The sequence below is a fragment of the Sceloporus occidentalis genome, unplaced genomic scaffold, assembly GCF_023333645.1.
Source record: "Sceloporus occidentalis isolate IW3139 unplaced genomic scaffold, rSceOcc1.0.p SCAF_1, whole genome shotgun sequence".
Lineage (NCBI taxonomy): Eukaryota > Metazoa > Chordata > Lepidosauria > Squamata > Phrynosomatidae > Sceloporus > Sceloporus occidentalis.
Genome location: NW_028316981.1, coordinates 250,385,440 through 250,402,283, shown reverse-complemented (window position 1 = coordinate 250,402,283; position 16,844 = coordinate 250,385,440). Strand labels below are relative to the sequence as shown.

The 16,844-nt window shown below is 36.9% G+C and overlaps 1 protein-coding gene across 2 annotated transcripts in view; it reads left to right on the top strand.

Annotated features, from left to right (window-relative positions):
• Positions 1-16,844, top strand: part of PRDM6 (PR/SET domain 6) — a 114,412-nt gene that overhangs the window by 19,024 nt on the left and 78,544 nt on the right. For both annotated transcript variants that reach the window (XM_089512252.1, XM_089512244.1), the window contains exon 2: positions 3,058-3,365. In XM_089512252.1, coding sequence (XP_089368378.1) covers positions 3,058-3,365 — 308 coding nt within the window. The remainder of the gene's footprint in view (positions 1-3,057; positions 3,366-16,844) is intronic.

Below are 16,844 nucleotides of genomic sequence, written 5' to 3'. Positions count from 1 at the left end.
TCTTTCCTCCCCCTCCCTGTCACATTTATATGAGCAGTCGCAACATTTTAAAGATCACATCTCTTGTAATATGGTTCCAAAATAAAGAAATGATTCGTGTTTGAATATTTAGGCACATGTGGATAAGGAGGAGTGAGAATTTTCCATTTCTCTATAATCTGTAAAATCATAACACTATGATTGGAAAGAGAGTAGTCATGGAGAGTAGAAGAATAAACTGTGGACAACTGTCTTATTCCTGCTAGAAAACATATTGATGAAATATTTTCACTCTAATGCTACTTTGGGTAGTATTAGCTTCAGTGGTTTCCTTACTGCATTAAGGAAGATATCTGCTTATTTTTACAGGAATTTCAAGCTTAGTCCAAAATACTGTCTAGATAAAGATACCTACTAAGGATCTAGTCAGCCTAGATCCCACTGAAATCAACAGATTTAAATCAAGCACGTGTTTCACTTTGTAGATAGGACTGTATGCAGGATTGTGCACTGGTTTTATGATCTTTGGTCTAAATCCAGTTACTAGTCCCTACTGGAGTAGACCTATTGAACCAATTGCAGAATGGTAAGCCATCCGTTGATCACAATTGTGTTTGTGTCAAAGGAGGTTGGGTCTCATGTTTTTCAAATACTATCCTCTAGTTTTCCATGGCAAACTAGTTTTGAAACCAGAGGGACTTTAAAAAGCAATTTGTTGTTATGCCTTGGAAACCTGTTCTTCAAATAAAACAACAAACATTTAGTTACACTGCAAGTGGGGGATGGGATGGGATGGGATGGGACCAAGCCAACATATTTAGGAACTGGACATAAACTGCTGTTCTATCCCAGTACAGTGGACCCTTGTTATATGCTGGGGTTTGGTTCCAAGATCCCCCGTGTATGCTCAAGTCCCATTAAATATAATGACATAGCAAAATGGTGTCCCTTATAAAAAATGAAAAATCAAGGTAAATGTATACTTTTTTGGGACATTTTCAAACCATGTATGCTTGAATCCGTGTATAAAAAATCCGTGTATAAGAAGGGCCGACTGTACTTAGTAATTTATATCTACATAAAAGCTTGAAAGAAGTTTGAAAGAAATCTTCCAATTAATTTTATAATTTAAAATATCTAACACTTGAAAAGTGTTCAGAAGCTGCAGCTACTACAAAATGTAGTTGTGAGACTATAAGGTGTATATTTTAGATGTTACATGTTATACCATATAACATTGGATCTGCCAGAACTGCACTGGCTTCCAATTTGCTTCCAAGCTCAACTCAGTTTGACCTACAAATCCCTAAATGGTTTGGCACCAAGATAATTAAAAAAACTGCCTCTTCCCACATGGTCTGCAAGAAATTTGAGATCTTCAGAGAGAGAGCCTTGTTGCACATCCCAGCACCTTGTTAAGTTAGGTTGGTGGGTATACGTAAGAGGGCTTTCTTTGTGACAGTGTCTCACCACTGGAACTCCCTACCCAAGGAAGTTAGACTCGGCTCATCTCTTTAAGCTTCGTATGGGAAGCCAAAACAATGTGGTTCTATGAAGTCGAAGGCTTTCATGGCCGGCATCCATAGACTTTTGTGGGGTTTTCGGGCTATGTGGCCATGTTCTAGAAGAGTTTATTCCTGATGTTTCGCCAGCATCTGTGGCTGGCATCTTCAGAGAAATGTGGTTCTGCATGGCATTTGGTGTTTGAAATTGGTGTTTTATCACTTTCAAAACTGTTCTAGGATTTTAAAAATGCTTTAGGAGTTTTAAAACAGTATTTTAATGTGTCTTAAATTTGTTGTCTTTGGCCTGTTACAGACAGCCAAAATAAAGCTGCTTCGAGTCACAGTGGAGGTATGGTGTTTCAATGATGCATGCGTCCTAAGAGTCCAGAAGTTGCACCAAAGCCACGCTCCAGCCCTAAAGACTGGAGCGTGGCTTTGGTGTGGCTTCTGGACTCTTAGGGCGCATGCATCATTGAAACACCATACCTCCACTGTGACTCGAAGCAGCTTTATTTTGGCTGTCTGTAACAGGCCTTAGTATTTTAATAGTCTTTTCTTTGTTCAACACCTTGAGAGCCGTTATGGGTTGGGAGGTGATACAGTAATAACCTACACAAAACAATATATGTACATGTAGATAACTGTAATAAAAAGGGCATGTAATATATTTTAGCAGTGAGAGATAAATGTACAATAAATAATCAGTAGCTGCATGCCATGCGTATGCATAATTTTTGAATGGCAGAAATAGAGGACACATTTTAGTTATGAGAGTAATAATCTTATTAAACAGGTAGAACCTTTTTTATCACTTTGAAATATTAAATTATATTGAACTGACATTAGAGGCAAAAAACCTCTTGGGTTTATAACCAGTGGTTCCAGGCTGCTTACTTATTCCAGATTTGTGGTTTGGACCATCAAATCCCCAGCCAACTGGTGAATATTTTTGTTTTATTTTTAGCTGCTAGATGTATATGATGCAAATTTACAGGGGCAAAAGGAATTGCTGTGTAAATAATGAAGAACAAGTACTACATTTTGAATATATTCCTGGAACGGACTTGTTTGAAACCTTTAGTTATTCTATAATATGCAAAATGTGCCAGTGCCTATGATGGATTCAAAGAGGTTCATTATTATTTGCAAAATATATGCCTGAGAATTAACTGTGTTCTTGGAAGTCTGGAACTTACAGCATGTAATGAATGTGGAAACCATTAACATGAAGTGGAATAAAATGAAACTTCTGAAGTTCTCTTTATCCATGTAAAGTTTTATTAATTTTTTTTTCTTAAGGATTATACATTTGTTATGGCCTGTATACATTTTCTTTTTAAAATAAATGTTAAATAGGTGTTGCAATATGTATTGTAATTGAAATAACAGTTGAGGAAAATGTACTTTTACTGTACTATGGAAATAGGAGTAAATATTTCAAGTGTGCATTTCTGTTTTGATGTCAGCATTTAAAAAGTGGTGGCTGCAATCATATAATTCTTTTTTGGGCTAAAATGGCAGTCATTTAGCTACGACTAGCTAATTTTAACTTATATTGTTCTTTTCTCCACAGGCTGTGATATGTGTGCAGATAATCGTAATGGAGAGTGTCCCATGCATGGCCCTCTGCACTCTTTGCGCCGCCTGGTAGGTACTAGTAGTGCCGCCGCGGCAGCACCGCCACCTGAGATTCCTGAGTGGCTCCGGGATCTGCCTCGAGAAGTGTGTCTATGCACCAGCACAGTGCCTGGTTTGGCCTATGGCATCTGTGCAGCTCAGAGGATTCAGCAAGGCACCTGGATTGGACCTTTCCAGGGAGTTCTTCTTCTGCCAGAAAAGGTGCAAACAGGAGCAACCAGAAACACGCAGCACCTCTGGGAAGTAAGTTACATTTCAAAGGAATCTGGCTTTTAAAATATGACAAAGTTTGAAATTTTGTGAGATGCTTTGTTTAATCTCATTTATTTATTTAATTTTAACTATGATTAAAACAAATGATCAAAAGCACCAGTAATTGATTAAAAAATTACAAAGTTTAAAAGTGGACTTGTAAAATCTGCTCATATTTTTTCTGTCTGAAGATGACAGTAGAAGCAGGATAAAGCAACTTCAAGTAAATTTCTGCTAAGAAAACAGATTTTGCATGTTCTTACAAGTTGACATAAAGCTGTACAATTGTATGATTGAACCATTGTCCACAGAGAAACTAGTGATAATAACCTGATGAAATAATAGGATTCCATTTTAGTGTTATTCTCTATTTTACCACTTAAAACAGAGATGTTTTATTGAGGTTTGGTCATATTTTCATTGGTGCACCACAAGAGGGGCAACTGTGGTAAAGCTGGCAATAGCTGGATAATACAAATGCTTGATGGCTGCACTTTTTTGATTTTATTGTTGTTTTTTAAATATTGTTATTGTTATTATTATTGTTATTTAAACTCCCTTTAATGACAGGTGAATATAATCAATTTTAAATCGGAGTTACAGATTTTTGCTAGTTGGATAAATCAATAAATTAGAGCAGTAAATTGTCTAGTTCAGTACTCTTTCTTTCTAATTCATATTAGGTTGTTAGAAGAAAAGTCAGCTTGGTTTAGTCATTTTCTAAGCCTTTTTCAGTGTAATATTTCCAGCTAAATAATAATTTAGGTTGCTGGGGAGGAGAGTCAGGGACATTTGTTCTTCCTTTATTTCTTCCCCCTCTCTTCATGCTTTACCAGAACTTTGTTGCAGTTCCTGCTTATAATTGAAACAGGAAACTGTGGTTTAATATTACTTTTACTAATGACAATCTAGTACTAATACTAATGATGTATAAGAATTCTACAGATACTATGGACTGGAAAAAGACAAATAAATGGGTTTTACAGCAAATCAAGCCTGAACGCCCCCTAGAAACCAAGGTGACTAAACTGAGATGGCCATACTTTGGGCATATCATGAGAAGACATCACTTATTAAAAAAGACAATAATGTAACGTAATGTAAAGTAATAAAGTAAAATAATGTAAAGTAATGTAAAGTAATAAAGTAAAGTAGAGGACAGTAGGAAAAGAGAAAAAACACATTACAGATGGATAGACTCAGGGGTTTTTCAGATGGTGAAAATAATCCAGGATGAATGCAGTTTGAATCTCCATTGTTCACATGCATCCCAAATGTACCCAATTAAGATTTTTTTGATGAGGGGCTACAACCCCCCCCCCTTAACCTAGGCTAATTGGTATCATTTTTTTCCTGAGTTTAAAAAAAGGATTAGCATCAACAGCAGTGTAAATAACTGATGCGAATAGACCCAGGATTAAACTCTGCACGCCTTGAATAATTTTCGAATGCATTCGCACCATCAACTCCATGTTTGAGTGCTTGTATGTGTGAGCAACCAGACTCCCAGAGATGCAGACAAATGCAGTTAATGGTTTGAATAACAAACCCAGAATGCGTGAGTGAGGTTATTCGCAATGTTCCGCTCAAAAACCCAGTGTCTGAAAGACGCCTCAATCAAGGAAGCCATGGCTGTGAGTCTGTGGGCTCTGAGTCTGCAGGGTAACTTGGGAGTCTCTTATTCATTCTGTCACCACAAGTCAAAGTTGACTTGATGACAGTTAACAACAACAACAAAATGACACTATGCTTCTATCCTGGTTATTCCCAGGATATCCCCATTTCAGATGTTCATTCAGTTCTATCCCCATTTCAGATGTTAAGGGGAGGAGAAAATATGCAGCCTCAACTGTTCACCTGAACTAATTCATATTTTATTTTAGAGTATGATTCAGTCATGCTCTAAAATAAAATATGAATTTTATTTTTAATCAATTATTGTTGATCTATGAGAGTACCCTGAAGATCCCAGAATTTTTAAATATTGTTTTCTATATTTATAATCCAGCTGCACAGACTGAGTTACATTCAGCATGTGCTTATCACAACCAAGTACTATTTAAAACAAAGGAATAGGAATTAGTTGTAATTTACTCCTGTGGCAGATCATAAAGCTATTCTAGAATCTCAGGTGGAGATGTTTAAGCAACAGCTCTGTCAATGCTCACCAGGTCGCATAAAGAGGAATGTGGACTATATGTGGGACACTTGGGACCTGAACAGACAGGCCAAAATAAACCTGCTTTGGGTCACTTTGGAGGTATGCTGTTTAAATGGCACACACATCTTAAGAGGCCAGGAAGCTGTGCCAAAGCTACACTGCAGTTCTTAGGACTGGAGTGTGCCTTTGGCATTGCTTCCAACCTCCAAGTGAGCAAGTGAACTCAAAGGCTGCTCACCAATGGCGCCTCTACATTCTGGAGAAAAGTGACCATTGTGGTACCACAGGGTTACTCAACATCTTTATAAATGACTTGGATGATGGAATAGAGGGTATGTCTTATCAAATTGGCAGATGACACTAAATTAGGAGGGGAAGCTAATACCCTAAAGGACAGGATCAAAATTCAAAATGACCTTAATAGATTAGAAAGCTGGGCCAAAACTAATAAAATGAATTTCAACAGGGAGAAATGTAAGCTACTACACTTAGGGTGAAAAAAAAAAATGAAATGCACAGATATAGGATGGGGGATACCTAGTTGGAGAACAGTACATCTGAAAGGGATCTAGTAGTTCACAAGTTAAACATGAGTCAACAATGTGATGTGGAAGCTAAAAAACCCAATGTGATTCTATGCTACATAGAATAGGAGTATAGTGTCCAGATTGAGGAAAGTAATAGTACCACTCTGCTCTGCTTTGGTCAAGGCTCAGCTGGAATACTATGACCAGGTTTGGGCACCACAATTCAAAACAGATGTTGACAAGCTGGAGCATGTCTAAAGGAGGGCCACCAAAATGGTGAAAGCCTGGAAACCATGCCTTATGAGGAGAGAGAGAGAGCTGAATATGTTTTGTCTGGAGAAGAGACAGTTAAGAGGTGATATGAAAGCCTGTTTAAATATTTGAAAGGATGTCATACTGAAGATGGAGCAAGTTTGTTTTCTGCAGCTCCAGAAAATAGGACCCAGTGCAACAGATTTAAACTTCAGGAAAAGAGATTCCACCACAGCATGAGGAAAAACTTCCCAATAGTAAGCTGTTAAGACAGTGGAATATGTTGCCTCAGAGTGTGGTGGAATCTTCTTCTTTGGAAGTTTAAAACAGAGCCTGTATGACCATCTGTTGGGGGTGCTTTCATTGTTGGCATAGCAGGGGGTTGAATTTGATGGCTCTGGAGGTCTCTTTCAACTGTGATTCTATGAGTCATAATGATAGATAGCAAAATGTTGCATTAAAGTCATATTGCATCCCATTTGGGATTCATAATGGTCTTGTAGTAATTTCTAGAATGAGCGAGGCTGACCCAAGATATTGCTTAAAGCAAAGAACTAGATAGTGCCTTCGCCTATTCTTGAAATTGACTGCACTGTCAGTTGAATCAGTCCATTAGAAGGGGAGCATCTTCTCCTGTATCACAGGGCAATGGAGTAGCTATGAGAGGGGGTCTGTCTGCCAACATTTTGTTGTTTCTCTCCAGTATCTTAACAGCCTGGACCAGCTGTTGCTTCTAGTGGTAGGGTTGGCTCTACACATGAGTCAAAAACATGGAAGAACAATAAAACACTAGACCAAATGTGGTACTCCTTTATTTACTTTATTTTGGCAAACACTGGGCTATTGCATTTGATGTATAGCTGTACACGGCGGATACATTTTTTTTGGCTTCTCTGTGCAAGAGTTCCTGCCACACATCAGTGTTTGCTTTGTCTCTAATCCATACAGTTCAATGTACAGCAGTCTGAAGTAAATTAAACACCATTCCATTACCTCACGACATGGCCTGACACCTATGGGTGTTCATTGGCAAATTATATAGTTCTTTATCAATCAGCCAAGTCATTTTTTATGTCTTACAGAAAAGATCATCTCTTTAGGAGGCCAAAAATATGAATCATTTTGTACGCATTTCCTTTAATTTTCTTTTAGCCCATTTTAAGCTGTTAAAACACAATAAACTGATTTCACACACACATATACTCTGTGTGCACCCACATACGGTTTCATGGTTTAGCGAGTAAACACTGCTTTTCCCCCCCAACACAAGCATTGATTCCATCAGAATTCAGTAATATCTCTAGTTTCTAGTTTTAAAGAAAACAATTCTTTCCTAATGCAAAGAAAACAAACTTTTTCAGAAATTGGGACTTATTGAGGAGAATGAGATAATTTTATCTTAATGTGTTTTCTAATAAAGAAGTGAAATTGCACTTGTTCCCAACATATATGAAAACATTATCTCAGTTATTAATGTGTTTCTTCCCCCAAGAGATAAATTAATCTAGTTGCACAAGGTTCCCTCTTTCTGTTTAACATCAAATTGTAATAAGGCTAGACTTAAGGAATGCATAGAGGACTCACTTTAAATTCCACAGGAAAAAATACAGACATTTAAATGGTTTGTATGTTCTTGTTGTTGAAGTTTTTCAGACTTTAAGGCTTTAGGTCTGGAAAGCTGTGAATGGCAAATTATGTCCCTCTTTTTCTCTTTCCCCCACAACATGGGTGTGTGTGGACCCCATTGTAACTGTTTGGGACACAGAGATGAAAATGCTGCTGGAACTCTATTGACAGATCTATGGAGACACTGAATCTTATTTTTATACCCATAAATTGATTGCCATAAATCTTAATGTGCCCAAAATTAGTTAATGTTTTCTTCCCTCTCAAGATGTTTAAGCCTGAATTACCCTCCCCCCCTTTGAGATGTTTAAAGCTGTGTTATGTGTGGCAGTCGATTAGAATGTAAGCCTGTGGCCATAACTCCTGTTGCTCTTGAATATTTGTATAATATCAGGTTAACTTTTGGAATCATGATAAGAATGTTAACATCTCAGAATGCAGGAAGACATGAAAAATAAAATTTAATTTACAAGTATATTCTTATAAAGTAGATAAAATAGATTTTGAAATTATGCTCTAGTACTACAAAAGGCAGCAGATTCTGTCTGATCATGGTAGCAAAGCAGAGTGAGCCCTGGTTAGTAGTTAGATGGGAGACACCAATGAATATCTGTAGGATACATTCAGAGGAAGGAACTGGCAAACACACCTCTGAGTTTTCCTTGCCTAAGAAAATGCTGTGAAATTCATGGGGTTGACAGGAAACATGGAAGCACATTATAGAGACACTAGAACAAATAAAAGCAAGAGTTTTTCATAGTTTTAGTGGAAATTAAATTAGTGTTTAAAATCACCACTGTGAAAGGGAGTTATTTTTTAAAAAAATGTTAATTGTGTTTAAGCCCTGTTGAAATCAATGGTGCTAGTTTGTCACAGCTTCAGTTCCTGAGATACCCATGGAACTTAAATTCAATTATGCATAAGATAAAGAAAGCAGTGTGTGTTGGAAAGTCATTATCTGAATTTATGCAGTATTTGTTTGACTACAGATGTGTGTTTGCTTCATTTCCACAGCACTTAAGCTATAATTACATATGTACTTAATACACTGTAAAAACTGTATAATACTAAGAAACTTCACATATGATAATATCTCACAGTGTTGGAAGATTAGAAATAATTTGGTTAAATAAAAATAATATTTTATGTAAGAATTAATGAAGACAGTTGTTTAAATGGAAATTAAATCCAAAGAAGTACAGTGAGTCCGTGCCATATGCGGGCTTCACGTCTGCTGCTTTCAACATATGTGGAATCCACAGGAGAATCTAATGAATGGCACATGTGCTCGTGGCGCATGCACCGCATGGTGCCGCATGCACGCACCCCATTATTTTCAATGGGGTGTGAGCATACACGATTTTCCCCTTACGCGGGGGTGGGGTGGTGGTGGTGGTGGTGGTTTCCGGAACGGATCCCCTGTGTAAGGGAAGGGAGCACTGTATGTTTAAGATTAAAAGGAAGTTCTCATTTTATAGAAAGTTAATTGATCTTGAATTCTGTTGAAATACATGTTCCTAGCTTGTCATTTGACAGTGTATCCCAGTCTATTCAAAAAGCTTTATTTTTGCATACAAATTCATAGAAATGTACTGTTAGAAATTTACATTTTCTTTATTCATTCTCTGGAATCAACCTTGTGTTTAGGGTGATGCATTTTCCCCTCCATATCCTAAACATGTACAATGTTAGAGAGAGAGAGATAATTTAAAGAGAATATAAATTCACAGCCTGTTTTCATAAAGGTGTAGTCCTCATTGCAGGATTGCAGTAGAAATAAGATGGGTCAAGAGGATCTTATCAAGAGATCTTTACATCTGATGGCTCTAACATATTTCACTTAATTAAAATTGCTGTAGGGATAATTTACAACAGTGGTTCTCAAATGGTGGGTCAGGACCTCCAGGGAGGGCATGAGTTGTTGTGGGGGGGGGGGGTTAGTACTTGGAGGCCACGATTCCCCCCCCCCCCCCCATCTCTTTCTAAATATTTTATGTATAAAATTTACACATACATTTAGTTAAATATTGAATGCATTTAAATAAACCTTTTCTAATTTGAACAATGTTGTTTACTTATAAAATGTTAAAATATAAATATACATGAATATGCAAATAAAAATACACACACTAAACAAAATATTTTTGTTTACATACTACATTGAGTGGGGGTGGGGCATGAAGTCCGCATGTAGATGTACAAGGGTAAAAATTTTGAGCACCACTGATTTACATGATATGTTCTGAATCTGCTCATGGGAAATTTAACTGTAAGCTTCTAGTTAAGCTGTGGAGACAATCAAATTCTATAGATTATTTTTCAAAAACCGTGGGAACAGAAAAGAGACAGAGCCATTACCTTTCTCCCAAATAAGGAACAACGTACACTTGCAGTGATAGATGTGCCTCAGTATTCTCTAAGCTGTATTTTAGTCTAGGTTTTTGATGTGGGAAAGCGCAAGAGGATAAAATTATGTGCAAACCATATCTATATTAAGGTGAAAATTATGTTTCTCAGCAATCCATCATCTAGTATTCTAGACTGCTTGTCAGCTTGGTTTCAAATATGTCATGTTCATGAAATTCAAATAATTTTGTCTTGAAAATAAACCTCGTAATGTTATCATTATAACTTGCAATACAGGAGTAAAAGAGCTATACTTTATGTCTGCTATGAGAAAATATACTTTTACACTAGACTTCTTTTTATTACATTTTTAAATGTCTGAGTATTTTGGAGCTTTATGTTGACTATAAAAATTATTCTGCTAGAAGCATTTTAGTTCTCTAATTTCCTTTTGGAAGATTAATATACTGAAATAAATTTCCTTAGAACTGTTGGCACTCAACCCTTTTGTGGATTAATTAAATATAATATAAACCTCTGTTTTTAATATTTTAGTTACTGAAGGTATCTGAAACATTACTGATCATATCTGATTAATATTGTAATTTTATGTATATTTATTAAGGAAGAAATTCCATTGGCTTAGATCCTAAAATGGCTCTTTGTTCATAAAAAATGAGGTGATGATTTGTTCCAGTTCCCCGTAGACCTACAGGCTTCCATCCTAGAATATTCCTTAGGCTCTGCAATATCAAAGAATGAATTTTCAAGGACCATAGTAAGCTGCAAAGAGAGCAGAGGAAGAAAACCTCTGTTCTGATCTCCTTCCCATTTATAGAATCCAAGCTGTTCAGTCCAATGGGACTTGCTTCCAAGTAGCCATGCACTGCAGCCATTGTTTCTGTGTGTGCATGCATGCAAGCATGCATGGGTGCTGTGAGACACACAAATGTTGTTAGAATGCACGTAGAAAGGTCCACACAATATACAGGTTCCACTAATATACAGGTTTCCTTGAACCACACACACTTATGTTAATATATCTGTTAGTATGTTTGCTGGTGTGGCATAGTGGTTTGAGTATTGGATGACAACTCTGGAGAACACACATGAAATCCACTGGGTCACCTTGAGCAAGTCACATGAGCTTGATCCTGGGAGTCTGAATGAAGGTTTTCCCCTCCCCAACTTGATTAGCTGTCATAAATCTGATGGTGCCAGTCTTATGTTTAGCAGTTACCGTGCCAGCTTGCTTTTATGCAGGGTTATAGCTAAAAGAAGACAGTGCTTCTTCAAATAAGAATGCTGAATCCCAATGAATTTTCCCTCAAATTTCTATCACTGTAATAACTTTAAATTAAAATTGACCAATTAGAAATACAGTTTAGAGTCATCCAAAGCATTGTCTGCACTGGGCAGGATACTCTGGGGGTAGCCCAGATACTCTGGTAGCAGGATACTCTGCAGCTTCCCCAACCTGCTCCCGTTACCTGTGACAATCACAAGGCTGGGTGCCTCATTCTGACCACATGTGATACAGGAACAGAGGACTCTGGATCTTCTTGGAAGATCCAAAGTAACAGGTAAGTTTAAAAAAATGTTGTAAGGCTGTTACACCCTGGTTTTGATGTGGAAAATGCCATTTGTCATCCAGACTGCTCACTCTAGAACCAAGGGACAATGCCAGAATAGCAACGGAGGGGGATTGGCTTTTTGGCCCATGCAGACAAGGCTCAAGTTAACAAGGGAATGTGAACAAGGAAACTATTAATTCTATATGTGAATAATTTCCATTGTCTTGCTCTCTTCAATGCTAGAAATTTGGGGACTGAAGGAAGATTTCATGTAGTGGGTTAGAATTCTTGAAGGGAATGCCCTCGTTTCTCTCTCTCTCCACACACGCAGCTAACACTCCACCTTCTATATATACTTTGGGTAAATTATGTTTTCTTAAATGAGTTATATTAAGTTTAGTTTTTTAGCCGTGAACGTAGACTTTTATATACAGTCCAGGAACTTTATTCTAACCCAATGTAAGTATTTTAAACCATGTTTTGAATATAAAATTTATAATGGTAGTATAAGGAGAAAATACTGCTTTTATTTTTATTTGCACATTTCATCTGGAACAAACATCTAAGCATATTTTGGGAATGGAAATGTATACCACAATACTGGGCCTGTTTCAATTTTAATTCATGTAATTGGGGCTACGATCTTGGATCATGCAGATGAATGAAATAGGGCTTGAGATCCCAGGAGTACTATTCCTTAAATAAATAAGCCATTTAGGCTGCAGTCCCATACTTACTTGCCTCGAAGTACAGTTTAGATTAATAGGACTTACTTCTGAGAAGATATTTGTAGGATAGAACTGTAAAACCCCATTTTGCTTATGTAGGTCTTACAGTATTAAAAAAACTATTAATATACGATTTTGTGATTTGTAGAAGATAACATCACAAAATAATAAAATATTTTTTAAACCATGGAGAAAATTTCAACAGGTCATGGGTCATCTTCATTTCTTCTTTTCCACTTGCTAGATATTTATAACTCCTAAGCATTATTGTTCTTTAATCTGGATTTGTATTAATATTGAAGAAAATCTGACTTTATTTCCTGCACAAAATACCACATTGACTTATTTCTACCATCTTTCAATTTTAAGTGAATGAATAACAGCAACATTTTAATAAAATGTATTGATACTCAGAACATACTCTGATTCCAATATGGTATTGATGGTACAGACCAATTAAAAACACAAATTATTGTGCTGAAACAACATAGAAAAGCTCTCAAGCTGAAAATATTTTGTAGACTTGCCTTGCTCAACTGTTGCCAGTTTTTACAGTGTGGAATGTCATAGCCTGAAGATAATTTCTTATGTGCATGTTATACAGTTGGTCTTGAATGTCTGCTCCTCTCCCCCAGTAAAACCAGAGAAAGAAGATGCAAGGAAATGTAGTCTAACATTTGTTCTGCTTCTAAGCGATTGCCACCTCCCCTCTCCTTCTGAGATAAGTTACAGAATTCCATTATCCAAATTGTTACACATGTGTGACAGAGGTTGACCTTTAGTCATGTCAATCCTTTTTGTGTAGGCCTCAGGCTCCAGCTTAATAGCTCAAAGCCTGATTTACTCACTGTAATAAGGGCAGAAGGTCGACCAATTGTCAGCCTGCCTGCTCATACCCTTCTCAGAGCTCTGGTTGAAGGCTGTTAACACAAAGCTTTTCAAAGTGAATTTACAACCAACACCACTGACAGAGGCCAATCAGTACACCATAAATGTCAGGTTAGTGAGATTGAGCAGTAAGTAAAGTACTGACAGCCTACCATTGGCTGAAATCAATTGCTTAAGATTTAACTCTGAATGGCAATCTATGCATAACCGCTTCTAAATATGGAGGGAAATCTCCATAGCAGAATGGGCATATCTATTGATTGGTAATAGAAAGAGGTTTTAGTTGTAATAAGAATTTCTTTCATTTCAAGGGAAACCATTACATTTTATGGTGTTGTACCTTTCTAGAATATAAATATTGGCCCTCAGCCTCAGAATATGTCAGCCACCCCCCCCCCCCCAGCAAATGTCACAGTGGCTCCAAAGTGTCTTTCTTGATATTTTGAGCCAGAAGCTATATTTGTAACACTGACCTTATATTTGTGTGTCAATGAAAACAATGTTGCCTGTTAGGTTAATGATGGGAAGAGTTGTTGTTTCTGCTGCTGTTGTTGTTGCTCTTCATTTTCAGGATGGGGTTGGAAAATAAAATACAGTGCTGCCAGAAAAGATGATCGTTTTTATTTCACTTCAGAGTTAATGGTGTTCAAGGATTAGCAATATGGTCGGAGCATATAATTTGATTGACTGATTTGACCAAAGTTTTGTTTAAAAGGAAACTGGTTCTTCATTCATTTATAATGGAAGACTACCTCAGAAGTCACTAATGAGTGATTGTATTTGAATATCCATGGGATGCAGCTAACTTCAATGTTTTTATCATTTTATGCAGTGACAGCTTGGACAACAATTCATTCAGCTTTGAAGGCATCAGCATTAAAATGTAGGAATCCATTAAAATGCTGTATGCAAGGATTTATAAATTAGGCAATTTCCTTGATTATTGCAACCATTTACAAAATTGATTGTCCCAGTGTGGCATAGGCAGATTCCAACAATGGTCATTGACAAGAGGCATGTACTGAGTATCTGTATTCTTTGTTCAGTAAAACAGGATGCCTCTCTACTGTGGCTCTTCTCTCCATTTCAAGGTCAGTCATGCACTGAAATAAGTCTCTTAATGTAAGAGATCACATATCTTTAAAGGAGGCTCGCATGCTATTTATAGACCATTCATGATAGCTAGAAAGCTCTTCCTTTTCTTTCATCCTTAATTTGTTTGCTGATGGTCTTAGACATTCATTAGTGTCTGTACTGCATATTTGCTTTGTGATCTGTTATTGAGAGGTGAATAATTTTTGTAAATTGCAGTAGTAAATATTTATTTGATTGAAGATATAAAAGTCAATAACATGTTTTATTTGTTTCTTCCTCAAGTACTAATTAACCAATAGATATACCGTATAGTAACTTGAGCTCAGTCAATTTTTTTCCTTGAAGACATAATAAAGATGTTATGTCACAAAGCGATGTACTCTAGAGTTAAGTTTCCTATCCCAGAACCAGTAAAATAAATCCTCTAACTATATACGGATTAACCATTGAACCACATTTTTGCCTCCATTTTGCCTTTTCAAAATATCAGACATAGTGATAATCTTTCCCTTAAAGTTATTTTCAGACAAGAGTGGCAGGCAGCTCATAGATATGAGCCAAGCCATTATATGAACCATTATATGGCCATTATATGAACTTGTTCTAAAGTGATATACAGTTGCAAAATTCTTGTGCAGGCCAATCCTATGTTCTGGTACTCTCATTCTGCTGTGATTATGATTAAGCCCAGTGGTGTTACTAGGGTTGGAGTCATCTGGTGTGGTAACTCATGGTGTCACTCCACTCCATTGACCTCCTCCCATACTATACCATATAGAATCCTTAGTAATGTTTTTGTACTAATGTTACTCATAGATTCGGTATCAATGAATGTCTTGACAATAGTTGTGACATAAAAAAAATAACAAAATTGAAATTATACATTTAAATTACAACATCACACGCACAGCCTAAATGTATTTGCATGTACATAGTTTCATGTGGTTAAAGTGAAAGTTTGGTAAGATGTGATGTTTTAAAATAAAAATTTAAAAGAATTTTAAAAGTTATTTTCTCCGCCCACTGAGCCAGGCCCCACTCACATCATCACTGCAGTGTTTTAAAGAGACCAGGCAAATGCTGCAGCTCATTCTGTCAAAAGGCAGATGTTTGGAGAGCAGTGGTGCCAGCCCACACTCCCTACACACCCATAGTTGACGCCCCTGATTGAATCATAGACATCTGTGCCAGAACCGAAACTGCAAAATGTTGTTCACATGATCAACGGTGGCTAGTAATACTGTAGGCTGCAGAGACAGCCAAGTACAATTTTTTTATACTTACGTATAGTTAAACGTATTCTATATCTTGAGCTTCCTAGACAGAAGACATACTTTTTCCTCTGCAAATGTACATAAAGTTTTCTGTGTAAGAGGGTTCTAACATGGTTTTCACACAAGGCTGGCTAATATGCCTCTCATTTAGAAATTAAAACATAGGATATATTTGTGAATACTTTTTTTAATGGAGTCCTCCATAATTCTTGTAAAAAAACTAAACAGTTGTTAACATATTAACATAAATCTACCAATAGGTTTGAAATGTAAAGGACACGAGTTTCTGCTTGGATATAGTTTTTCGCCCAATCACCAGCCCACCTTATAGCCCATTCAACTTTTCATTAACAGTTTCTCTAAAATGTGAGAACAATGAATAGACAAAAATTACAATTTCATTTTTACCCAGAAACATAGAAGCATTGAAAGTGCCTGTGTGCATGGTTCAGTTCTGAAATTGTGACAAAGGACTTTATCAAATGGGAGGCAAGCATCTTCCTCCCGTCATTAAATCGCCATAAATCCTGTTAATAGCATGATCAGGAAATTAATGGAAACTCCCATTAATACCAAATGACACCTCCATTACTGTTTACAGATGGGACAAGAACAGGAGAAGCACGCAGGGGTGTGATAATCTTCCCTCGATCATGCTATTAACAGGATTTAATGGTGATTTAATGATGGGAGGAGGACCCTTGCCTCCTCCATGTGATAATCTACTAAATCACCTCTAATGTTTCATTGGAACAGTCAGACTACTAAATAATCCTAACCAGCATCTATATGATTGGGTTTATGTACAGTATTTTCTGGATTCAAGAAACGATGGAGGGTCAGTCTCTATGCCTTGAGGCCAGTTTGGCTCAAAATATTTTAATTTTGGAACTTCACTCACAAAGAAATCTACTCCCCACTCCCAGCTGCCAACTTGATGAGGCAATGGGCTTTTGGGAGAATGTCTTCTTTCAGGCCCATGATGCAGCAGTCATGTTT